The 22581-nt window shown below is 35.5% G+C and overlaps 1 protein-coding gene across 1 annotated transcript in view; it reads left to right on the plus strand.

The window, feature by feature from the left end:
• Positions 1–16043, plus strand: part of KIF11 (kinesin family member 11) — a 38759-nt gene extending 22716 nt beyond the window's left edge. The window contains exons 15-22 of the mRNA XM_069460500.1: positions 1560–1685; positions 1766–1924; positions 4057–4163; positions 8763–9042; positions 11225–11447; positions 12719–12870; positions 13631–13747; positions 15912–16043. Of these exons, the coding sequence (XP_069316601.1) occupies positions 1560–1685; positions 1766–1924; positions 4057–4163; positions 8763–9042; positions 11225–11447; positions 12719–12870; positions 13631–13747; positions 15912–16043 (1296 nt within the window). The remainder of the gene's footprint in view (positions 1–1559; positions 1686–1765; positions 1925–4056; positions 4164–8762; positions 9043–11224; positions 11448–12718; positions 12871–13630; positions 13748–15911) is intronic.
• Positions 16044–22581: the final 6538 nt, after the last annotated feature.

Below are 22581 nucleotides of genomic sequence, written 5' to 3' on the forward strand. Positions count from 1 at the left end.
CAATGTTAACTGCAATTCTTCCATCTTAAGCTTTGCTAGACAATGATAGACATATCGCTATGAGAGAATATGTTATATTTTTAAAGACAAATTTCTGTTTTTTTTTCCTCCCGGAAAGATTGATTTCCAAATGTATATAATTGACATTTGAAACTTTTTTCACTCATATCTTATAACATTAGAAGTAGGCATTATTAGTGAGCCTTCTAATGACTAAAGGGCAGGTTTAGCACCATGTGATTTCAGGGGACCCATGACTTATTAGGTGGGCTAGAAATTGATAAGTCATCCTTTTTCCAAGGGTCCTGGGCCCAACCAAAAGAGAATATTGGGTACTTAATTTTAAAACCACAGTAATATATGATAGTAATATATAATGGTGATGCAAGAAAAATAACTTTTAGAATTCTAGGAACATAACAATCCTTGGGGTTAGACCTGTGTGGCTATGCCCTTCAGGGCCTTAACTCTAAAGGTTTTTTCCACAGTTGTATGGAATTCACTCATCTAATTACACTTAATATCACCTCCTTCATACCTGTTTTATATATATTCTTTATTTTGTAATTATATGGTTTGTGTAGGCATATCACTTATTTTTATTTGTACCGGCTTTCTGTCTCCTTTTTTGGGTTTAACAATATTTATTCAACATTTTCCAAGTAAATACTACAAATGTTAGCTGACCCTCTGCCTTGATTCAGTGCTTATAGGACATTATTTGATAAGTGTTTTTAATCACCCAAATTCGACAAAGTTAAAAGATACTCTGTCAGTACTAACTTTTCAAAAATTGATTTCATTCACTAAACAGTTGTCTGTATACACGGGCTTTACCTTAAAGACATTGCAGGTTCAGTTTCAGACCACCACAGTAAAGTAAAAATTGCAATAAAGTGAGCCACAAATTTTTTGGTTTCTCACTGCATATAAAGGTTTATACTACACTGCAATCTATTTAAGTGTACAATAGCATTATGTCTTCAACAATATATATACCTTAATTAAAAAATACATTATTACTAAAAAATGCAAATGCGCATCTAAGCCGTTAGCAAGTCATAATCTTTTTGCTGGTGGAGGGTCTTGCCTCAGTGTTGATGGCTGCTGACTGATCATGGTGGCTGTGGCAATTTCTTAAAAGGAGACAATGGACTTTGCTGCATTGATTGCTCTTTCTTTCATGAAAGAAAGTCTGTGATGCTGTTTGATAGCATTTTACCCAGAGTTTGGAATACTGAAATCTTATCAGTTAACCGTCATCTTTCACCCTTCTGAATTCTTCTAACTTGCGTTTCATTAGACAGTTAAGAAATTATTGTACACTAAGTGACCATTTTCTTAATTACTAGAGGCAGGACTAAGTGACTTATTCTGAATATAAACTCTAGATATACAGATTTATCTCTGTGGGCTATAAAGGATAGAGAATGGAAACTTAGAATTTTAATGTGCATGTATAGTTACCAAAGTATTTAAGATATTACCATTTAACCAGCTAGGTTTATGGAAGTGAAAATATTCTTTTAATGATCTATTTATTTATTTTTTTAAACCAGAATGTACTTAAGACTGACCTTGTAAATTCACTGGAAATGATTTTATCCCCCACTGTGGTGTCTATATTGAAAATCAATAGTCAACTAAAGCATATTTTCAAGACCTCATTGACTGTGGCTGATAAGGTAAAAAATGTTATGTTCTTAATATCTCAAAGTTGATGTGTTGTTTAAGAAGGAAACTAATTTTCTTTTTTTCTTCCAAGATAGAAGATCAGAAAAAGGAATTAGATGGCTTTCTCAGTATACTTTGTAACAATCTACATGAACTACAAGAAAATACAATTTCTTCTTTGGTGGAATCACAGAAACAATGTGGAAACTTAACTGAAGACCTGAAGACAATAAAGCAAACCCATTCACAGGTATCTTGTTTAGCTGACCTGGGGAGTATAAAACAAAGTTTTATGATGACTTTAATAATCTACATTACAATCTGAATGTTGTAAAACTAATTTAGAAACCTGAAAATACCATAACCACTATTGCTTATAACAATTATTAATGTAAAATAATTGAGAATACTTCTTTTGATCAGGTGATATTTAAGGATTTGCTACACGTAGAATCCTATGCTGAAGCACTATATGATAAAACAGTCCTTTCCTCACATCAAGTGAAAGGTGAATCTGGAGAAACATACCCTTAGAGGAAAATGGTTATAACATTTAAAGTGAACATGTAGCTACATTGTAACTTGATAAGTTGTTTCTTTCTAGGATGACATAGGTAGTTATTATCTTTCATAAACGAAGACCTGCTTTCTCTTATTATGCCTGTCTCATTGGTGACATTTGAAGTGTAGTAAATTAACACAATTTTAATTTTTATTGATTGGTTATAAATATAATTCATGATTTATCTTCCTTAGTATAAGAAGCTTTAAACCAAACCAAACCTCCAAACCATAATCTATAAATATTAGGTATATGGAAAACAACTTCTGGTATTCTTAAAATTTTAGTAATGAACATCTGAGGTTTTATTAAATGAGCCTATTATGATATGGCAGAACGCTTTGGTCAATAAAACTATTGACATGACTTAGGAGTAGAGTTCTTTTTCTTTGGAAGATGATAGGGAAGGAATTCATATCCATGTCACTCAAAAGGAGGGAAGAAAACACATCCAAGACTTTTAGGTAAGAGTTAAAGCAACTTTAAGATAAGATTGTTAATTTTCTAGTTGATAAGCATAAAACAGAGAGGATTAATATCAAAAAATAGTAAAAATAATATTTATTGAGCAACTTACTATGTGTTTATTCCTCCTGCCTATATATATACATATATATGTGTGTGTGTGTGTGTATGTTTTCTATTACTAGCTCAGTTTTCTAGAGAGGAAACAGAGCTTATGAGCATCTAAATAGTATTTACATTATCCTGTAGATGGTGATGGTGATTATATTGCCTGAAAGGCATCCACTTTGAGTTGTTCTGTATGTTTCTTGGCAATTTGAAATTGCAGCGGTTTCTCATACCTATGATTGGGGTATTTGCCTTAAACCTGTCGAGAACTTTTAGGTACATATTCTAAGGCTGATCTGCTTTTTATAAATTAGCTGTTTTGAAATGGTTAAAATTGGTAGACAACTGATTAAGAAATCAAAACAAAAAACCTGATCTGAAAAGTATCTAATTACTTCCTGGCTATAAGGAAGCAAGTTCATTAAGTGAGCTATTTCTTAGGTTTTCTAAAACTTGAATTGAACAGTAATAAAACAATGTAAAACTTGAACGCATATTGACATACAGATAAATCTGGTAATACCTACATAACCCCCTACTTTGAGACTAGTAAAAATACTGACAGCCTTTATTCACAATCAGAATGTCAGACATTTATTGTCAGCTGATGTGTTACTCAACCAACATAATGATCAGTGAACAAGAATGCTAGATACATTTTCAGCTCTTCCTTGGTCTTTAGTGCAGCTTCTTCATTTTGCAATGTAGCATGTTGTGTGCCTCTAAGAGTTTGTTTTTAAAGATGTCAAATATGAGCAAAGATAAGACTCTATTTACATTTTATTAGTATGATCCAACTAGGTTCTGTAAAATCATTCAGCTCCAGTAATCAATAATTCTTTTGGACTACTTGACCCATTAGGTTATCAGCATTAATTTTCCCTTCTAGTAGTGTTATTAGTCAAAAATCAGTGTATATGGGTTTGTTAAATTACTTTTGAGGTACACTGAAAATAATTTGTTACTAATAGTTAAAATAGAAATGTTGGCTAATTATTTACTTTTTAAAAAAAAATCCCCATATCCCTCCGTCATGTATTGTTGTAAAAAAAATTCCTATATTATCCTTTTAATATCACTTCCACTACTTTTCTCTGTGGGAGAGAGATGGAATTAAAGATCTCTTGTCAAGAATCTGTGTAATTTCACCTATAGAGAATACTTCCTCTTATCATCAGTCATATATAGAAAAAATGTTCAAGTGTCATAATTTTAAGTCTCTTCTCCTTCCCACACCTTTCTTATAGGAACTTTGCCAGTTAATCAATCTCTGGACAGAGAGATTCTGTGCTTTGGAGGAAAAGTGTGAAAACATCCAGAAACCACTTAGTGGTATCCACGAAAATATACAGCAGTAAGCTATTTTTAAATTGTTTTAAACTTTTCTGTAAGTCTACAGTTATTTCAGAAGAAAAAATTTTAAGTACTACAATTAACTCCTTTGTATACTTTCAACCAAATTTCTCATTTGTTGCTATTTTATTATGGATGTGTGTGTGTATGTGTATGTATACATCCACATAAATTTCTTTCCGTTCCATTTGTGCTCCCTTTTCAGACAGATTCTGGCTCTCATCCGGAATCTATTTTCTTACTTCCTCACTCTCAGAATACACATTAAGTAATTTCACAATTTCTAACCTGTATCACTGATAAAAAATATATTTACTAACTAGAGCAGGGTTTGGTAAACTATGGCTGGCAGGCTGGATGCCTGTTATTGTAAATAACTTCATTGGACACAGCATGCCCATTTATTTACATGTTCCCTTTGGTTGTCTTTGGCTGCCTTTACACCTCAATGGCAGAGTTAAGTCATTGCATCAAAGTCATTGTACCATAAACCTAAAATATTTGCTATCTGTTTTTTTAAAGAAAAAGTATGCTGATTTAGAGCCTCATTGCTTGCCAGTCCCATATACTTACCATACCTCCAGTCAAACTTATGTTTTCTTTTAGGAGTTTTATAATTTTATGTTTTACATTTAAATCCATGATCCATTTAAAATTTTTATATAACATGATATTTGTCAAGGTTCAATTTTTTGCCTGTGGATATTCTAAACTCATGAGAAGAAAGCTATTCTATTATATTTACCTCTATTTTTGCCCATGTAATTGTTCCTTCCTGAAGTTCCAACCTTCCTTGGCTGTGGAGAACTTCTTTAGTCTGTAAGCGTAGGTCTGCTAGCCACAAATTCTGTTTTCCTTTGTTTGAGAATGTCCTGGTTTCTTCTTCATTCCTGAAAGCTGTTTTCACTGGATATAGAATTCAGGGTTGACACTTCATTTTTTTTTTTTTTTTTTTTTCCCAGTATTTGAAATATATTTTTCCAGCTCCTTCTGGTCTCTACAAGATGAGAAATCCATTGTCATTGAAGTAATTTTTCCTCTACAGGCAATTTCTCTGCAGCTGCTTTCAATATTTTTTTCTGTCTTTAGTGTTTAGAAATATGATTATATTGTGTCTACTTATGTATTTCTTTGAGTTTGTCTTGTTTGGGGTCTGTCCCACTTCTTAAATCTATAGGCTTATGCCTTTCACCAAACTTGGGAAATTTTCATCTATTAGTTTTTGAATATTTTTCAGCCCCATACTCTTTCCCCTCTACACCTATGACTCTGATGACACAAATGTGAGATCTTTTATTATGGTCCCTGAGGGGGCAGATACACACACACACACACACATATATATTTCTGATATATATATGTATAATTTTTTCCCTCTTTGTTGTTCAGATTGGGTAAATTCTATTGATCTGTCTTCATGTTCACTGAGTCTTCCCCTGTCATCTCTAACCTACTATTGAGCCCATTCAATGAGGTCTTTTATTTTTCAGGAGTGTTTTAATTGCTTGTTGAAACATTTTTATGATGGCTGCTTTAAAATCCTTGGCAAATAATTCCAACATCTGAGTTTTCTCATTGTTGGCATCTGTTTTTCATTCAACTTGTGATTTTCCTGGTTCTTGATATATGATGAGTGATTTTCGATTGTATCTTGAACATTTTGGGTATTATGTTAGGAGATTCAGGATCCCATTTAAGTCTTCTTTTTTAGCAGGCATTCACCTTGTTTAGGTTTAGTGTACAGGTCCTGGCTCACTTTTGTGGGCTGTGGTTCCACTGTCACTTTAATTTTCAGAACCCTTGTGTGTTATTCTGGTATGCTTTGTGTGCTACCCACATGAGAAAAATTTGTATTCTGTTTTGTTGGATGAAGTATTCTAACATGTCAGTTAAGTCAAGTTGATAGTGCTATTCATCATGTCCTTACTGAGTTTCTGCCTTTGTTCTATCAATTACTAAGATGGGGTGTTGAAATCTCCAACTATAATTGTAGATGTTTTTTATTTCTTTGTTAGTTCTATCAGTTTTTGCCTCAGGTATTTTTGATACTCTGTTTTTGGGTGCATATACATTTAGGATTGTTATGTCTCTTTGGAGAATTGACCCCTTTATTATTGTGTAATGTCCCTTTTTGTTCCTGATAATGTTTCTTGTTCTGAAGTCTACTTTGTCTGAAATTAATATAGGGCAGGTACTCCAGCTTTCCTTTGATTGCTATTTGCATGATACATCCTCCATCTCTACTTTTGGCCTAAGTCTTTATATTTAAAGTGGATTTTTTGTAGACAACATATAGTTGGGTTTTGCTTTTTCATCACATTTAACAATCTGTACTTTCAACTGATTTGTTTAGACTGTTCACATTTAAAGTGAGTATTGATATAGTTGTATTAAATCTGCCATTTTGCTATTTTCTATTGATTATTTGTTCTTTGTTTGTTTTTTCCTCTTTTTACCTTTCCTAGTTTAAATTGAGCATTTTTATGTTTTCATTTTATCTCTTCCATTAACTTGTTTATACTTTATTACCTTTTTTTGTGATTTTTCTAGGATTTATAATATGCCTTTTTTTTTTTTTTTTTTTGAGACAGGGTCTCACTCTGTTGCCTAGACTAGAGTGCAGTGGCATTATCATAGCTCACTGTAAACTCCAACTCCTGGGCTTAAGCAATCCTCTTGCCTCAGCCTCCCGAGTGGCTGGGACTACAGGCACATGCCACCACGCCCGGCTAATTTTTCTATTTTTTGTAGAGACAGGTCTTGCTCTTGTTCAGTCTGGTCTCGAACCCCTGAGCTTAAGCAAACCTCCTGCCTTGGCTTCCCAGAGTGCTAGGATTACAGGCATGAACCACCATGCCCGGCCCATTTTCTTTTTTAGTATGTCTACTAGAAAATTTGAAATTATGTATGTGGCTCACATTATATTTCTATTGAGCAATGTTGCTCTAGAATTCTAGCCATCACTTATATATCACTACCTAATCTCTGTCAACTGTTTTTCAGCCCTGTTGTTGATCCTATTCAGTACAGCATATTCTATTGTGAACTCTTTCTAGATTCTGAATCTAGAAAGTATTTCCTACTTTTTATTCTAGTGCCTGGGCTGATGGATTTCTGGCCCATTCCATAGCTTTAGAGGGAATACTAGAGTAGGATTTAAGTGGGAAAGGAGCTATGATATACTTTCTTAAGGCCTATGCAAGTCATTTTTCTTGTCTTCCTGACATTAATTGTCCACATCAGTGTTTATCAGTGTGGTGGTCTAGGAGCTCTGTTTAAAATCACCCATGAATCTAGGTGAAGTTTATGTATACTGAACCTAACTGCCTTTGGCATTGATTGTCATGGTTTGTGGCCACTTTTTTTTTTTTTTGAGACAGAGTCTCACTCTGTTGCCTGGGCTAGAGTGCCATGGCATCAGCCTACCTCACAGCAACCTCAAACCCCTGGGTTCAAGCAATCCTACTGCCTCAGCCTCCCGAGTAGCTGGGACTACAGGCATGTGCCACCATGGCTGGCTAATTTTTCTATATATTTTTAGTTGTCCAGCTAATTTTTTTCTTTTTTTTTTTTTAAGTAGAGATGGAGTCTCGCTCTTGCTCCGGCTGGTCTTGAACTCCTGAGCTCAAATGATCCGCTCACCTTGGCCTCCCAGAGTGCTAGGATTACAGGCATGAGCCACCTTGCCTGGCCTGTGGCCACTTTTGACTAAATCTCTTCTTCTCACTAGGTTGTAAGTTCTGTGTGGGGAGTGATTTATGTTGAAAGTCTCCACATTTACCACTTAAATTTCTTTTCGTTTTTCAGTCACTTCCACTTAATTTGTAAGTTTGATTTTGAACATCTTTGCTTACTTACTTAGTTTACCCACATGGTGTACCATCTAGTGGTAATAGAGGGTAACTTTCATTCTCTAAGGTTTAACTCTGTGGTCCTGTGAGATGGCTTTGAACGCTATAGGGAAACATACTGAGAGGAGGAAATCACTAATGAATTTTAAGTGCATATTTTAACTGACATTAGTTTTATATCAAGTTTATGTCACATTGTTCTATATTTGTATAATTTGTCATACCCAGATATAATTTTCTTTTAATTATTAGAAAGCTTTATAGTCGACTTTGTAAAATAACTTTTATAATGCTTATGATTGATTTTATGTACTAGGCAAGGGAAACTGCTTCATAACAGAATAACGGACTGATTGGCCAATTTAGGGACTAGAACAGAGACTGTAGGAGATGCCCTGAAGTAACATAGTTTAGTAGGAGGAATAAAACAAGTACACAAATTTCATTTTAATAACTGTATAGTTAAATACTGTAAAAGGTACAAAGGAAAGCATCAAATCTGAAGGGCTGGGAAAGGTTTCATGAGGAAAGATGATCTTTTCAAAAGTCATTTAATGGCAGATGTGATGTCAATCTTTTGTGAAAAGACACTGGCCAAAGCAATGTAGAAGATTCCTTAAAACCTTGGGCCCTGGAGCCAGACAGCCTGCATTCAAATCTGCTACCTTAGGGCTGTATGATCTTCAGAAGTTATATATCCTTTGAGTCTTAGTTTTCTGTTTTAACAATGTCATTGTCTTTTCTTGTAGGAAATCTAAGGATATAATCAACAAAACAACTTTTCACAGTAAAAAATTTTGTGCTGATTCTGATGGCTTGTCACAGGAACTCAGACATTTTAACCAAGAAGGTACAACGTTGGTTGAAGAGTCTGTGAAGCACTGTGATAAACTCAGTAGCGACCTGGAAAAAGTATCTCAAGAGACTGATCAGAGATGGGAGTCTCTGAATACAAGCACGGTTCATTTTTCTGAACAGTGGGTATCTTGCTTAAATAAAAGGGAACAGGAACTTCAGAATTTACTGGAGGTAATAACTTTGTAAGTGAAACCTATTTTGGGGAGAATAGTACTAACCAGAAAATTAAATATTCCTAGCTAAGAACTGGCTTCAAAACAAATGATATTTTAAGATATAATGATTTAAAACTTCTAAGTATAATACTTGGTGTGCTTGTTACATGATCTTGTTTCATGCTTGGTATAATGTCTTCTAAATCTTGACATTAATTTAAGATTTGTCCAGTTTCTGTCCTGTATCTATCCTTGATTTTTGACTTGTTAGTTTCTTCAGGGAAGGGGGTACCCTGTCTTTTGATATATAATACCTTCCACTTATATATGATTTTTACTCTTCTCCAGGTACATTCAGACCTATTATTGTTTTAAGTATTTAGGATATTGTTCTGGTGGCTCAAGGGATACTTGATAGGTTTGTGGGTTTGCTTGAACTTAACACTTGCCCTTTGTGACTTAGTTTTTTCTTTCTGTGCAACAGAAGAATTTTACTAACATTCTCAGGAACTAGGTATAAAGAATAAGTAAGCATTTTAAGCTGTATAAGCTGTTTTCCCTAAAAGGAACCAGAGTTCATGGAGAAATAGCTGACTTCAAGTTTAAGGCAGAAAATGTATAAGAAATGAGCCTAGAGATCTTATCATACCAGAAAGTAAGAAAGCTATTAAAGATTACTGGTATTGTGTCAAAAGGACTTAGTAGCCAACCTCCCTTTGGTCAAAGGTGGTATAATTTGAGAATCAAAAAGAATAATGGCTATAGTGGATTAAAACATATCAAATATATTAAAGCTCATGAATTCATATACATTTCATAGGCCTCTTTGGATCATGCTAGGGAAGCAATGCATTACTCTGAAAACTTGTCAATAAAGAAACAATATAGCTTCCATCTGTCTTTCCTCCTGAAAGAACCATATCTTGGTTCAACAGGGTAATTAATGAAGAACAGTATTTCGTAGATTCTCAAATAATGAAGTGGAGAAGAAATGATAGAATTAATATATCACCATTTTGTAACCCCTAATGAAATAACCCCTATGGACATTAATGGCTGCTTAAACCATTTGATCTAAAGCTGAGGGCAAACTTTGTAATTAATAAGGTAACCATACCTGAACCTACTGATTAATCTTAATATGAGAGACACAACTAGACATGTGCTTTCAGCACCACCTATGAAATATTCTTGCCAAAAAATTAAACCTCAGTTAGATCAAGCCTTTAGATTTAATAACTAGTTTATAGAAAATACCAGGCCAGGTGCAGTGGCATGTACCTGTAGTCCAAGCTGCTCAGGAGGCTGAGGCAGGAGGACCACTTGAGCCCAGGAATTTGAGGCTGCAGTGAGGTATGATGGTGCCTTTGTATTCCAGCCTAAGCAACAGACTGAGACCCTGTCTCAGAAAACACAAGAATAAGAAAATAAAGCACAGATCAACTGGCCAAATCCAGAATTTGAGATATTCAATAGGACCTGGTTTCTTCAACAATAAAAATTTTTTTCAAGAGAAAAAAAATAAAAGGAAGGATAACTGTAGATCAAAAGAGACTTAAGACTCTAGAGGGCCTTAAGTCCTAGTTTGCCTGAGACAGTCCTTGTGGTGTTGGGGTAACTAATCAGAATGGGCCCTTTCACTCTAAAAAGTGCCCCAGTTTGGACAATAAATTAAATTGTCAACTATTTAAGACCTAACAACCAAATCTAGTGATGAATTCTGGTTCAAACAAACCAATTTTGACACACATTTGAGACAATAGGTAAAATTTGAACACTGATTACACATTTTGATATGAAGGAATTAATGTTAAACTTTTTATATGTGATAGTGGTCTTAAAATGCTCTTAACTCGAAGAGATATATGCTGAAGTGGATGAAATGATACAGGATTTGCTTCAAAATAATCCTGGGTCTGAGGAGGAAGTGGCCAATCTTATTTCATTTGTATCCTATGTATTGGTAAATGTGCTGGGTAACAGTTGCTCCAGCGTCAAAAAAAAAAAAAAAAAAAAAAAAAAAAAAAATGTGCTGGGTAATCAATACAAGGAGTTAATTATACTGTTTTTTTTATTTTTGTATGTGTTTTCAGAACTTTTATTAAGGAAAATTTCAAGGTAAGGAAAAATGACATAGTGAATAAAGCACTGACAACTTTAATTTTAGTAATGAGAAAACTTATTTGTATCATTTACAGGTTGTAAACCAATGTTGTGAGGCTTCAAATTCAGAGATCACTGAAAAATTACGTGGACATAAAGCAACTAATGAGAACCAGCGTAACATTTTTCTTGATCAGATAACTATTGATGAAGAAAAATTCATAGCACAAAATGTAGAACTTAATGAAACTATAAAAGTTGGTTTGACTAAGCTTAATTGCTTTCTGCAACAGGATCTGAAACTGGATACCCCAACAGGTATTTTAGAAAGGAAATAGAATTGTTGTAAATTTTTTGAAGGTGAATTTAACCCTGTACAGTGTCAGATGTTTGGAAAAACTAGGTCCTGCCATTGCCTGATGGGAATTTGCCATCTCACGATAATCAACTTCAAATATTAAAAAATTGGAACCCCAAAATCGTTTTAATCAAGCATTAGGTATCATGATATAGGTGATAATATACTCCTAGAAATTTGGACATTACAATTCAGTAAAATTTCACAAACATTCAGAGAACTGACTTTGTTAAGAGAGAACATTTTCAAAACAAAAACCAACCATCTACCTAGCACTGTCTGTAAGAGGACGTTTTAGTGCCCAAAATATTGGAAGGATATAATCGACTAAATCTAAAGTTTAATGCAAAGTTCACCACATTGTGTATTTTGTTGTATCCCTTTCATTTTGTCATGGCATTTAGAAATCACCATTTTGAGAGATCAGACAGGGCAAAGATCAGTGTAGGCCATGATTCAGGGAGGCCTTCATGGAAGAGGTGTAACAAGCTGTTTTACACAGAATGAATAACTGGGTTCTTCACTGGATTGTGGTGATAGTTGCATACCCTATAAATTTACTAAAAATCATTGAATTGTACACTTAAAATGAGTGAATTTTATGGCATGTAAATCATACCTCAAATCTGGGTTGGTTTTTTTTTTTTTTTTTAAAGCAATTATAAAAGGAGATTGTGCTACAGAATGTTGGTTTATTTTTTTCCCCAAAACACCTATAAGATTTAATTGTCCACTTTTCAATGAAATTGGGAATGTAAATATTGAGTGACAAGGCAAATGCCTTTGTAAGTTATGAAAGCAGGAGCTCATTTTAAAGAAATGTAACTGGTTAATATTTAACCACCAAACCACATTTATAGTGAAATGATTATTCCTATCAAAGTAATCATGTTGGGAAATCTATGCTCTTATTCCAATTATGCTGCCATTTCTCAGAACACCCTATAACTCCTTTTAGAGTCTATAACACATCTTTTGTACATCCTCAGAGATGGAAAGCTTCATATTTTGAGAGTAGGATGGATCTTGAAAATAGTCACTTGTCAAATTAGAAAATATTATTAGTTGCAAGCAATATGTGTCTGACAGGTAACAAGACTGATTCTCATGTATGGCAATTGTTATATAATATTTTTGGAAGACAAGCCTCATTTAGAAGTTTTAGCATTTAAAAAAATATATTATTTTTATCCCAGAATAATTTTTCCTACTTACCTAATGTCTACTAAAGGTACGACACCACAGAGAAAAAATTACTTATACCCATCAACACTGGTGAGAACTGAACCACGTGAACATCTTCTTGATCAGTTGAAGAGGAAACAGCCTGAGCTGTTCATGATGCTCAACTGTTCAGGAAATAACAAAGAAGAGACCAGTCAGGTAAAATTTAAAGCAGCATAATTTTAGAACTCTCCTGTAAACTCTTGATGTGGTCAACGTCATGGGAAGAATTTTACTGTGTGCCCTTCAGTTTTACCCTGCCTTCTCATTAATAATAGTTGCCTGTTGGCCGGGCACGGTGGCTCACGCCTGTAATCCTAGCACTCTGGGAGGCCGAGGCGGGTGGATCGTTTGAGCTCAGGAGTTCAAGACCAGCCTGAGCAAGAGCGAGACCCCGTCTCTACTAAAAATAGAAAGAAATTATATGGACAACTAAAAATATATACAGAAAAAATTAGCCAGGCATGGTGGCGCATGCCTGTAGTCTCAGCTACTCGGGAGGCTGAGGCAGGAGGATTGCTTGAGCCCAGGAGTTTGAAGTTGCTGTGAGCGAGGCTGATGCCACGGCACTCTAGCCGGGCAACAGAATGAGACGCTGTCTCAAAAAAAAAAAAAAAATAGTTGCCTGTCACTTAGGCTTGTTTCTTCTAATCTTACCAGTTTTTCCATTATTAGACTAGTGGATAATTGTAGTCATATTTATATTGTGTTTATTAACATTTTAGTATAGGAACCTCTACTCTATATAAGAGCATATAGAGTAGAGGGATGACTATTTATAGACTTTCTGCTAATTTTGTTGAGGCTTAACTTTTATACAATGGGCACTGTGTTACATTTAAAGAATAAAACTGCCTTTACTTTCGCGATGATTTTTTAAGCCCTTGGACTTTGTCACTCATCCAGCTTCTTATTTTAGGACATGGATGTAGAAAAGGCAGTTCTGAGGCAATACGTTGCAGAAGCTCTAAGTCAAGAGCCATCTGTAGATGCTAGTGTGGATTGTTCATCAATTGGCGGAGTTCCATTTTTCCAGGTACCTGATTATATCATATCAGATAACCCACATCTGATGTAAGTCATTCACTTACTATTCAATATAAAGGCAATACTCTTCGTGAGTAGAACAACAAAACTCTTCCATCATGCTTTTGGGATGGCTTGTTAACTTTTCCAATTTAAATTACTTACACAAATCTAATACTGATAAGGGGTTTTCTATAGGATAAATAAAGGCAAAATTTTGCTTAATCTATATCCTCAGCTAGTTATCTTTAGCTATAATAATTATCCCCATTCTGCTGCCTGTATACTCAGAATGGATACTGAGAGCAGTCTTTTCTATCTTCCAGCTACATTTAACACAGAAGTCCTGGAGCCCATCTCTGCCCACAATCAGACTTTGAAGGCTACAAGGTTTAAAAGATTGAGAGACTGGAGGCCTCTTAGATTCTGTTAGTGATTTCTGCTGTCTGAGGCTCTTGTCCTGTTAACTATTCCCCCAAAGTTCCTGAGCTCCTTGCCTACTCTGATCCTAAGCAATTAAACCCTGTGAACTCTCCCCCCCCCCTTCACCCCCCTTTTAACACTGTTGGGAGCATGGCACTATAAAAGGCACTATAAATTGCCTAGAGTGTTTGCCTCTAATTTGAAGATACTAGCCAAGGCAAAGTATGTAAAGTAAGAATTTCCTTATGAAGGACATTGGTATCTACATTTTACAGTTAAAGTGCCACCTCTGATATGCGTATGCTTGTACCTGTTTTTAATAGACTTACAGGTCTTTCCCTGAAGGTCCTGAAGATTCTCTATCCCTGATTTTAACTCTTAAAAAGTTCACTTTAGATTCTCTTATATTCCTCTATGTCTATCTCTGGGCAATTTTATCCCAAAATTCTTCCTACCTTTTGCTTTATTTTTTACTATTATAGAACAGTAAATATATTTCTTTCAGTTTTTCATCCCTCTCTTCAATCTTAGGAAAAGAGGGAAAGATAAAAGAACCTTAGTGACAACTTAATACCTGGTCAGAAATCCTTTCATTATAATCATTTGTGCATTTTGAAGGTTGGCCTTAGTGATTCAGCTATACCAAGGAAATCCCTACAGTGCCAGAAAAGATTTGGTATTGAGTTTTAGACCTTCAGCTAAAGTCCAGAAATGATCTTTTCTCTGATAAGGGAATTTCTCTGGGTCTAAACCTTTAAAAGTTGGTTTATGATTTCTCTCTGCATTGATAATTGAGTGTACAGTGAATGTCACCAGTCTCAATGTTTTCTATAGGTAAGGAGGAGGATTCCAGCAAAATATAACTCCCAAATATGGAATATGAATTAAGTTTTTAAAAAGATAAAATACGATTAAAAAATAAGATAAACAAAAGTGTCTTAAGGTAGCCTATATACCAGCATTTCTGCTTAAAGTAGAATTTGCTTTTTTGCATGATAGCAAATCTTTGTTTCCCTAGAGCAGAGTTCCTCAAGGGCAACACTATTGATATTTTAAACTAGATAATTCTTTGTTGTTGTGGACTTTCATGTGGATCGTACTATGTATAGCAGTATCCTTGGCTCCTACTTAGTAGCACTCCCTAGTTGTAACAATTAAAAATGTCTCTAGACATTACCAAATGTTCCCTGGGAGGCAAAATCATTCTCTGATAAGAACCACTAGATCTGTAATTATGTCTTAGGAAATAAAGCAAAAAATTAATATTTCTTTCACCTTACTTCTTCCATTAGTGGTAAGATAAAGAAGGCATCTGGCTGGGTGTGGTGGCTCATTCCTGTAACCCTAGCACTTTGGGAAGCTTAACGTGGGAGGATCACTTGAGGCTAGAGAATTTGGGACCAGCCTGGGCAACATAATGAGACCTCATCTCTATAAAAATAATTAGCTGGTATGGTGGCGTGCACCTGAGTAACTCAGGAGGCTAGGTCGGGGGATTGTTTGAGCCCAGGAGTTTGAGGCTGCAGTGAGCTGTGATCTCACCATTGAACTCTAGACTGGGTGACAAGAGTGAGACCCTGTCTCTAAAGAAAAATAAATAAATAAAATACAAAAGGGGGGGGCATGCACCTCTACTTGCCAAACAAATTGGTGGCTCAAACTTGTGCTGAAATTTTTCTGAAGTTAGAGTATAGCTAATGTGTATCAAATGTTACTTTATATTGACTTAATTTCTCCCCTTATATCCACAGCATAAAAAATCACATGGAAAAGACAAAGAAAACAGAGGCATTAATCCACTGGAGAGGTCTAAAGTGGAAGAAACTACAGAGCACTCTGCTACAAAGAGCAGATTACCTCTCCGAGCCCAGATAAATCTTTAGCTAACTTGAGGGTCAGAGATTTTATTTTAAAGAAACATTAAAAATAAAACCTGAAACCCCAGAACTTGAGCCTTGTACATAGATTTTAAAAGAATGATTAAATCAAGATAGTACTGTAAACTTTATTGAATTTAATATCTACCCATTTTTCTGTCATCCTAAAGTTCACTGTGTATTAAGTTGGGTTTCATTTGGAATTTGCATTTAGTAAATATATATTTCTAGTTTTTCATGTAATGTAGCTCTTTTATAAAAAATGAAAAAAAATTGTACATTATTAAATGGGAAATATATAGGAATTGTATTGGTCTTCTAGGCTTGAACTTACATAGGTAAATATCATCAACACTTGGCCTTGGAAAGGACCATCTCATTTCTTTTCTCGCTATGGCTTAATTAAGTCTATATTTGCTTGCGTCCTCTCTAGACTTCCCTCTGCTCAATTTCTCCCTTTTTATTTTTCACCAAACCATTTGTACAGCTACAAAAGGTATCCTTATGAGAGATAGCCAGAATTTTACAAAGAAATCTTTAACACTTTTTAGTGGTTATCTCTAAAATCACTGTCAACAATAAACATAACCCTAGAAGTATCCCTTCCTTCAATATTTTTAATTTGTTTCCCATAGATAAGAAAGCATTTCATTTTTTGTTATGAGGCCTAACAAATTAGCCCCACAGAGTTCACAAAAATCCCACTTCTCCAGAATATATATTGCTGCCATGGGAGCACTACCTAGAGCTCTGATTAGTGGTTATGCTGCCCCACTCTAAGGCGTGTGTCTTTTGGAGAAGGTCACAGTGATTTAAGGACTTTTTGAAACTATTATTTATGTCCATAATTTATATTCTTTTGTTTACCTGACGAAACTTTCTGTTCCTTTTTCGTATATAATAAAATATGTATATGTATATTTCTCTCTTGAGATCTTAACTCTTAGAAGGGCCCTGCCATTTTTGATCTGGCAACCATATTTCTGGAGGTTGAGATGTTTCAGCATGAAGAACTAGAGCACTTAGAGGGAATATGTCCAAAGAATAAATTTTGTGCCCATATCAAGTTTGATGTATAAATTTTAGAAACATTTGACTTTGATAGCTAAGGAAAACCAAACCTTAATGGAGAATTAAAAAAATATGCTACTTACAGGAACTAAATTACCTTGCAGAAGTATTAATTATCTTAGTAAAAATAATGGACATAATTTCTCTGCAAAATCAGATGTCAATATAAGCTATGGATAATATCTAATAAACTGCCTCCCTTGGTAAATCCATTAATACATTTAATTCAGCAATTCTACATTTTTGCGCCGTAATTTTGTATCTGGCAGTGAGTTATGCAAGCTGCACTAACTTTCCTAAAATAAACTTCTACACAGGTATCACCAGGGAAGAAGGGCCCTGGTAAACATTGCAAGGTTTTAGTCACACTCCAAGGGGTTACACCTTGGGTGGAAGATTAATCAGAAATAGATTGGTCCTCACATGGCCTGAAGTCCAACTATAAGTCATCTCATTCCATGACTGTTTTAAAGAGAATGCTAATGCAACTAATTTAACTGCCTGACAAAAGCAAAAGAATTTTATCATCCCAAGCCATAAATTAGCTCTACAAATTTTCATATACAACATCAGGCCCTCAAAACATGAGTGGCATCAGCAAAAATGGCAAAGTAGGTAGTTTCAAGGACCTGTTCCTCCACAGAAACATTGAAAAATCAAGCAAAAACATTCAGAAACAACTTTGACAGAACTCTGAAAAATAGTCAAAGGTTTATAGCCACGAAGCATATGTGGAATCAAGAAAAAGGCAATCTAAAAACAGAAGACAAGCTTTGCTGTGATTTACTTGCCCTCTCCCCATTCTGTTCTTTAGTTCTGCAGCAGTCTTGAAGACAGCAGCCCACATTTTCAGCATGGGACCTAGTTCCTGGTTCCTAGGAAGAAGAGAGAGCTTATTCTTGGAAGATTATATTTGTTTTAACCTGGCTGGGGCAACCTGAAGAACTGACACAAGACACTTGCTTTTGTTTCATCTAACTCATAACTCAATCAGGGTGGAAAAGTGGAGGGCATTTCTCATCAGGCAAATGAACAACTGCTGACACCTGGGGCAAAAAAATTACAGTCGAGGTAAACAAAGGAGTGCCTAAAGCTTGAGAGGAAAAGCAGTGGAGAGAATTTCTTAGGGAAATTAGGTCATTCAAAAGCACTGTGTATTCTGGGGAATTTAGAAAGCCGTGAACATGCCCAGGTCGAGTTGCACATTCAGAGAAGACCTGAGAAGGCCCTAAGCTTTATTGTCTGGCTGATCTCTAGACTCAGTACAAGCAGGAAATAAAGACAGATTTTAAATGGGCTGGCTAAGCAGTGAAGGTATGTCCCAACACCGCCAATCAGCAAAAACTGAGAGGGTTTTTTCTTTCCTTCTTGTTTGATTTATTTTTTTGGCAGTTGGTATTCAAGGGAACCTCTCCATCACACTAGCTGAACACAAGCAAAAGGAAGAGACATTAGAGACCACATAAGTCAAAGAACAGAGACGTTACAAAAACAGTTTAGAGAAGTCACTAAAAAATCCATTACTAGGCCATGACGAGCAACAAAAACAAACCCTGAGGGAGTGAAGAATTTGGTTTCCAGAGTTACCATGTTATAATATTCAAAATAATGTTTAGTTTTTAACAAAAACTATGAAGCACGCATACAAAGTATACCCCATACATAGAAAAAAATAGCATACACTGCAGAAGCACAGACGTTGGACTTAAAAATTTTTTTTTCTTTTTTTGAGACAGGGTCTCACTCTGTTGCCCGAAGGTGGAGTACAGTGGCACCATCAGTTCACTGCAGCCTCCAACTCAGGCTCAAGTGATCCTCCTGCCTCAGCTTCCCAAGTAGCTAGGACTACAAGTACATGCCACCACACCTGACTAATTTTTTTTCATTATTATTATTATTTTTTAGAGACAGGATCTTTCTACGTTGCCCAGGCTGGTTTCAAACTCCTAGCCTCAAGTGATCCTCCTGTCTCCGCCTCCCAGAGTGCTGGGATTATAGGCATGAGCCACTCACTGCACCTGGCCCCAGACAAACTTTTTAAATCAACTGTCTCAAATAGTCTTAAAGAGTGAAAGGAAATCAGGAAAACAATTGAGAATTATCAATAAAGGAATTATACAAATGAGGGGCCGAAAAGTACAATACCAAAGGGGGAAAAAAATCACTGAAAGTTTCTAACAGCAGATAAGACCAGGCAGTAGAAAGAATCGGTGAAGCTGAAGGTAAGTCAGTTGAAATTATTCAATCTGGGGAGCAGAAAGAAAAGAATGAAGGAAAATAAACAAACAGCTTAAGAGACCCATGGAGTACCACCAAGCATATCAACATTTGCAAAACGGGAATTTCAGAAGAGAGAAAGGGGCAGAAAGAATATTTAAAGAAAGAATGGCTAAAAACATCTCAAATTTGTTAAAATACTTGAATCTACCACCCAAGAAGTTTATGGAACTCCAAATAGGATAAACTCAGAAGAGCTCCATGACGAGACACATAATCAAACTGTCCAAAGCTGTAGATGAAAGCATCAAGACAGTAACCATGACAATGTACCACTTTATATCCATAAAGATGGATATACAAAAAGTATAGAAAATGCCAAGTGTTGGTGGGAAAGTTGGGAAATGGGAATCTTTGTACATTGCTGGTGGGAATGTAAGATGGTTCAGCTGCTGTGGAAAAAGAGTTTGGTGGTTCCTAAAATGGTTAAACAGGCTGAACATGGTGGCTCATGCCTGTAACCCCAGCATTTTGGGAGGCTAAGGCAGGAGGATTGCTTGAGGCTAGGAGTTTGAAACCAGCCTGGGCAACAAAGTGAGACTCTGTCTCTACCAAGAGAAAAAACAAAAAAAAAGCCTGGCATGGTGGTGTGTGCCTGTAGTCTCAGGTACTCAGAAGGCTGAGGTGGGAGGATAGCTTTGAGCCCAAGAGTTTGAGGCTACAATGAACTATGATCGCCCCACACCACTGTGCTCCAGCCTGGGTGACAGAGTGAGACCCTGTCTCAAAGAAAATCAAAAGGTTAAACACAGAATTACCATGTGGCCCAGCAATTACACTCCTAGGTGTCTACCCAACAGAAAACATACATCCACACAAAAATGTGTATACGAATGTTTATAGGAGCACTATTCACAAAGGCAATATGTTGTAAACAACCCAAATGTTCATCAATGTAAGAATAGATAAACCAAATATGGTATATATATTTTTTCAAAATGGTATATACATATGATGGATCACTCAACCATAAAAATGAACTACTGATACATGCTAATATGTAAATGAACCTCAAAAATATTCTAAGTGAAAGAAGTCAAACACAAAAGTTCATATATTGTATGATTCCACTTTTATGAAGTATCCAGAATAAGTAATTTTATAGAAACAGCAGATTGGTGGTTGCCAAGTCTGGGTTGAATGAAGGAATGGGGAATGGCTGCTTAATGGGTATGGGGTTTTCTTTTGGGGTGTTGGAAATGTGTTGGAACTAGATAAGAGGCAGTGGTTGCACAACATTGTGAGTATACTAAATGGATTTTATATTTTAAAATGGTTGACTTTGTGTTATGTGAATTTCACTATAAAGCCATTCAAAATATAAAGGGTGTCCTATTAGAAAAAAGGCATCAATATTGTTGGTAGAATTAATTAGCAGATACAAAAAAATTACTTAAATGCTACAATTAAAAAAAATGTATACATTGTGTGTCCATAAAACAGGTGTTTTCTCTCCTTAAAACAAAACAAAACAAAACAAAAAAACCATGGTATACAAGGAACTCGACCTTGATAAAAAACCAAGAGAAGAGATAGACAATAGAAAAACAAATCACAGAAAATACAGCTAATGGAATTGCCAAACAAGATTATAAAAAATTAAATATTCAAAAATTTTAAAGACAAGATGGAATATTTGGACTGAAAACTGGAAACTATAAAAAGGAATCAGATGGAAATGCTAGAATTGAAAAATACAATAAATTGTCAACATGGATGAGTTTAGTTGCTGAGTAGTCCCAGTTTAAAAAGGGAAAAAAATGGATGACAGGTTAGAAAATAGTTATAGCTGACCCTCAAGAAATATGAGCTCAAACAGCACAGGTCGACTTGCACACAGAATTTCTTCCACCTCTGCCACCCATAAGACAACAAGACCAATCTGTCCTCCTCTGCCTCAGCCTTTTCAGCGTGTAGATGTCAAAGAGGAAAGCCTTTATGATGATCCACTTCCACTTAATGAATAGAAAATATATTTTGTCTTCCTTATGATTTTCTTAATAACATATTCTTTTCTCTAGCTGTATTATAAGAATGCAGTATACAATACATATACAAAATATATGTTAACTGACTGTTTACATTATCACTAAGGCTTCTGGTCGACAGCAGACTATTAAGTTTTTTGGGAGTCAAGTTATATATGGATTTTTGACTGTGTAGGGGGGTTGGCACCCCTAACCCCTGTGTTGTTCAACGGTCAACTGTATACTAATGCATAGGTGGGCAAGAGGATGGGAAACATAAACAGGTTATGTGAAAAGGTCTAACATACAGGTAATTGGAGTCTCTTGAGGGAAAAAGAATGAGATTAAATCCCTATGTATTAGCTTGTGCTGCCATAACAAAATGCCATAGGATGGATTGCTTAAACCATTGAAATTTATTTTCTCACAGTTGTAGACTCTGGAAGTCAGATCAGGGTGCCAGCATGACTGGGTTCTGGTGAGAGCTCACTTCCTGGCTTATAGATGATGCCTTCTCACTGTGTTTTCACATGCCACGGTGGGAAGGAGGGGCACACTTATAGTGTCTTTCTTGTAAGGACACTAATCCTATCATATTAGAGCCCCATCCTTACAACCTCGTTAACTTTAATTACCTCCTTACGGTCCCTATCTCCAAATACAGTCACATTGGGGGTTAGGGCTTCAACATTGTGAATTTTGGGGGGACACAATTCAGTCTATAGCACTATATAAACCCCAAGCAGGACAAATACAAACTGACACCTAGGTATATGATAGACAAACTGCTAAAAACCAAAGATAAATACCTTAAAAGTAACCAGAGAGAAAAAAGTAATTTTCAGAGGGGCAACAATTAAACTGACTTTGCAGTAGAAAGATGGAAGCAGACAATGCAATGATAGCTTCAAATTACCAAATGAGGTTATGTCAGTGGCAATGGTGGAGTATGGTCCTCTGGAAACCTATTCCTCCACAAAGGCAGTGAGACCATTGAGATGACTTGTCAAAATCAAATTTTTCAGAATTCTGGAAATTAACAAAGGGTTTGCAACAATCTAAGGAGCATTTATTTAAAAAACAAAAGGCTGTATCTTAGTAAGAATGATCAGCTTTGCAGTGTTTTAACTTGCCCTATGCTCCTCACTCTCCTCAACTCATTAGCCTTGAAAACCAACAGTTCCACAGTCAATGAAAACTTGTAGCCTAGCAGCCACTTGCTAAAATAC

This window comes from Eulemur rufifrons, chromosome 28 (genome assembly GCF_041146395.1).
Source record: "Eulemur rufifrons isolate Redbay chromosome 28, OSU_ERuf_1, whole genome shotgun sequence".
Taxonomy (NCBI): Eukaryota; Metazoa; Chordata; class Mammalia; order Primates; family Lemuridae; genus Eulemur; species Eulemur rufifrons.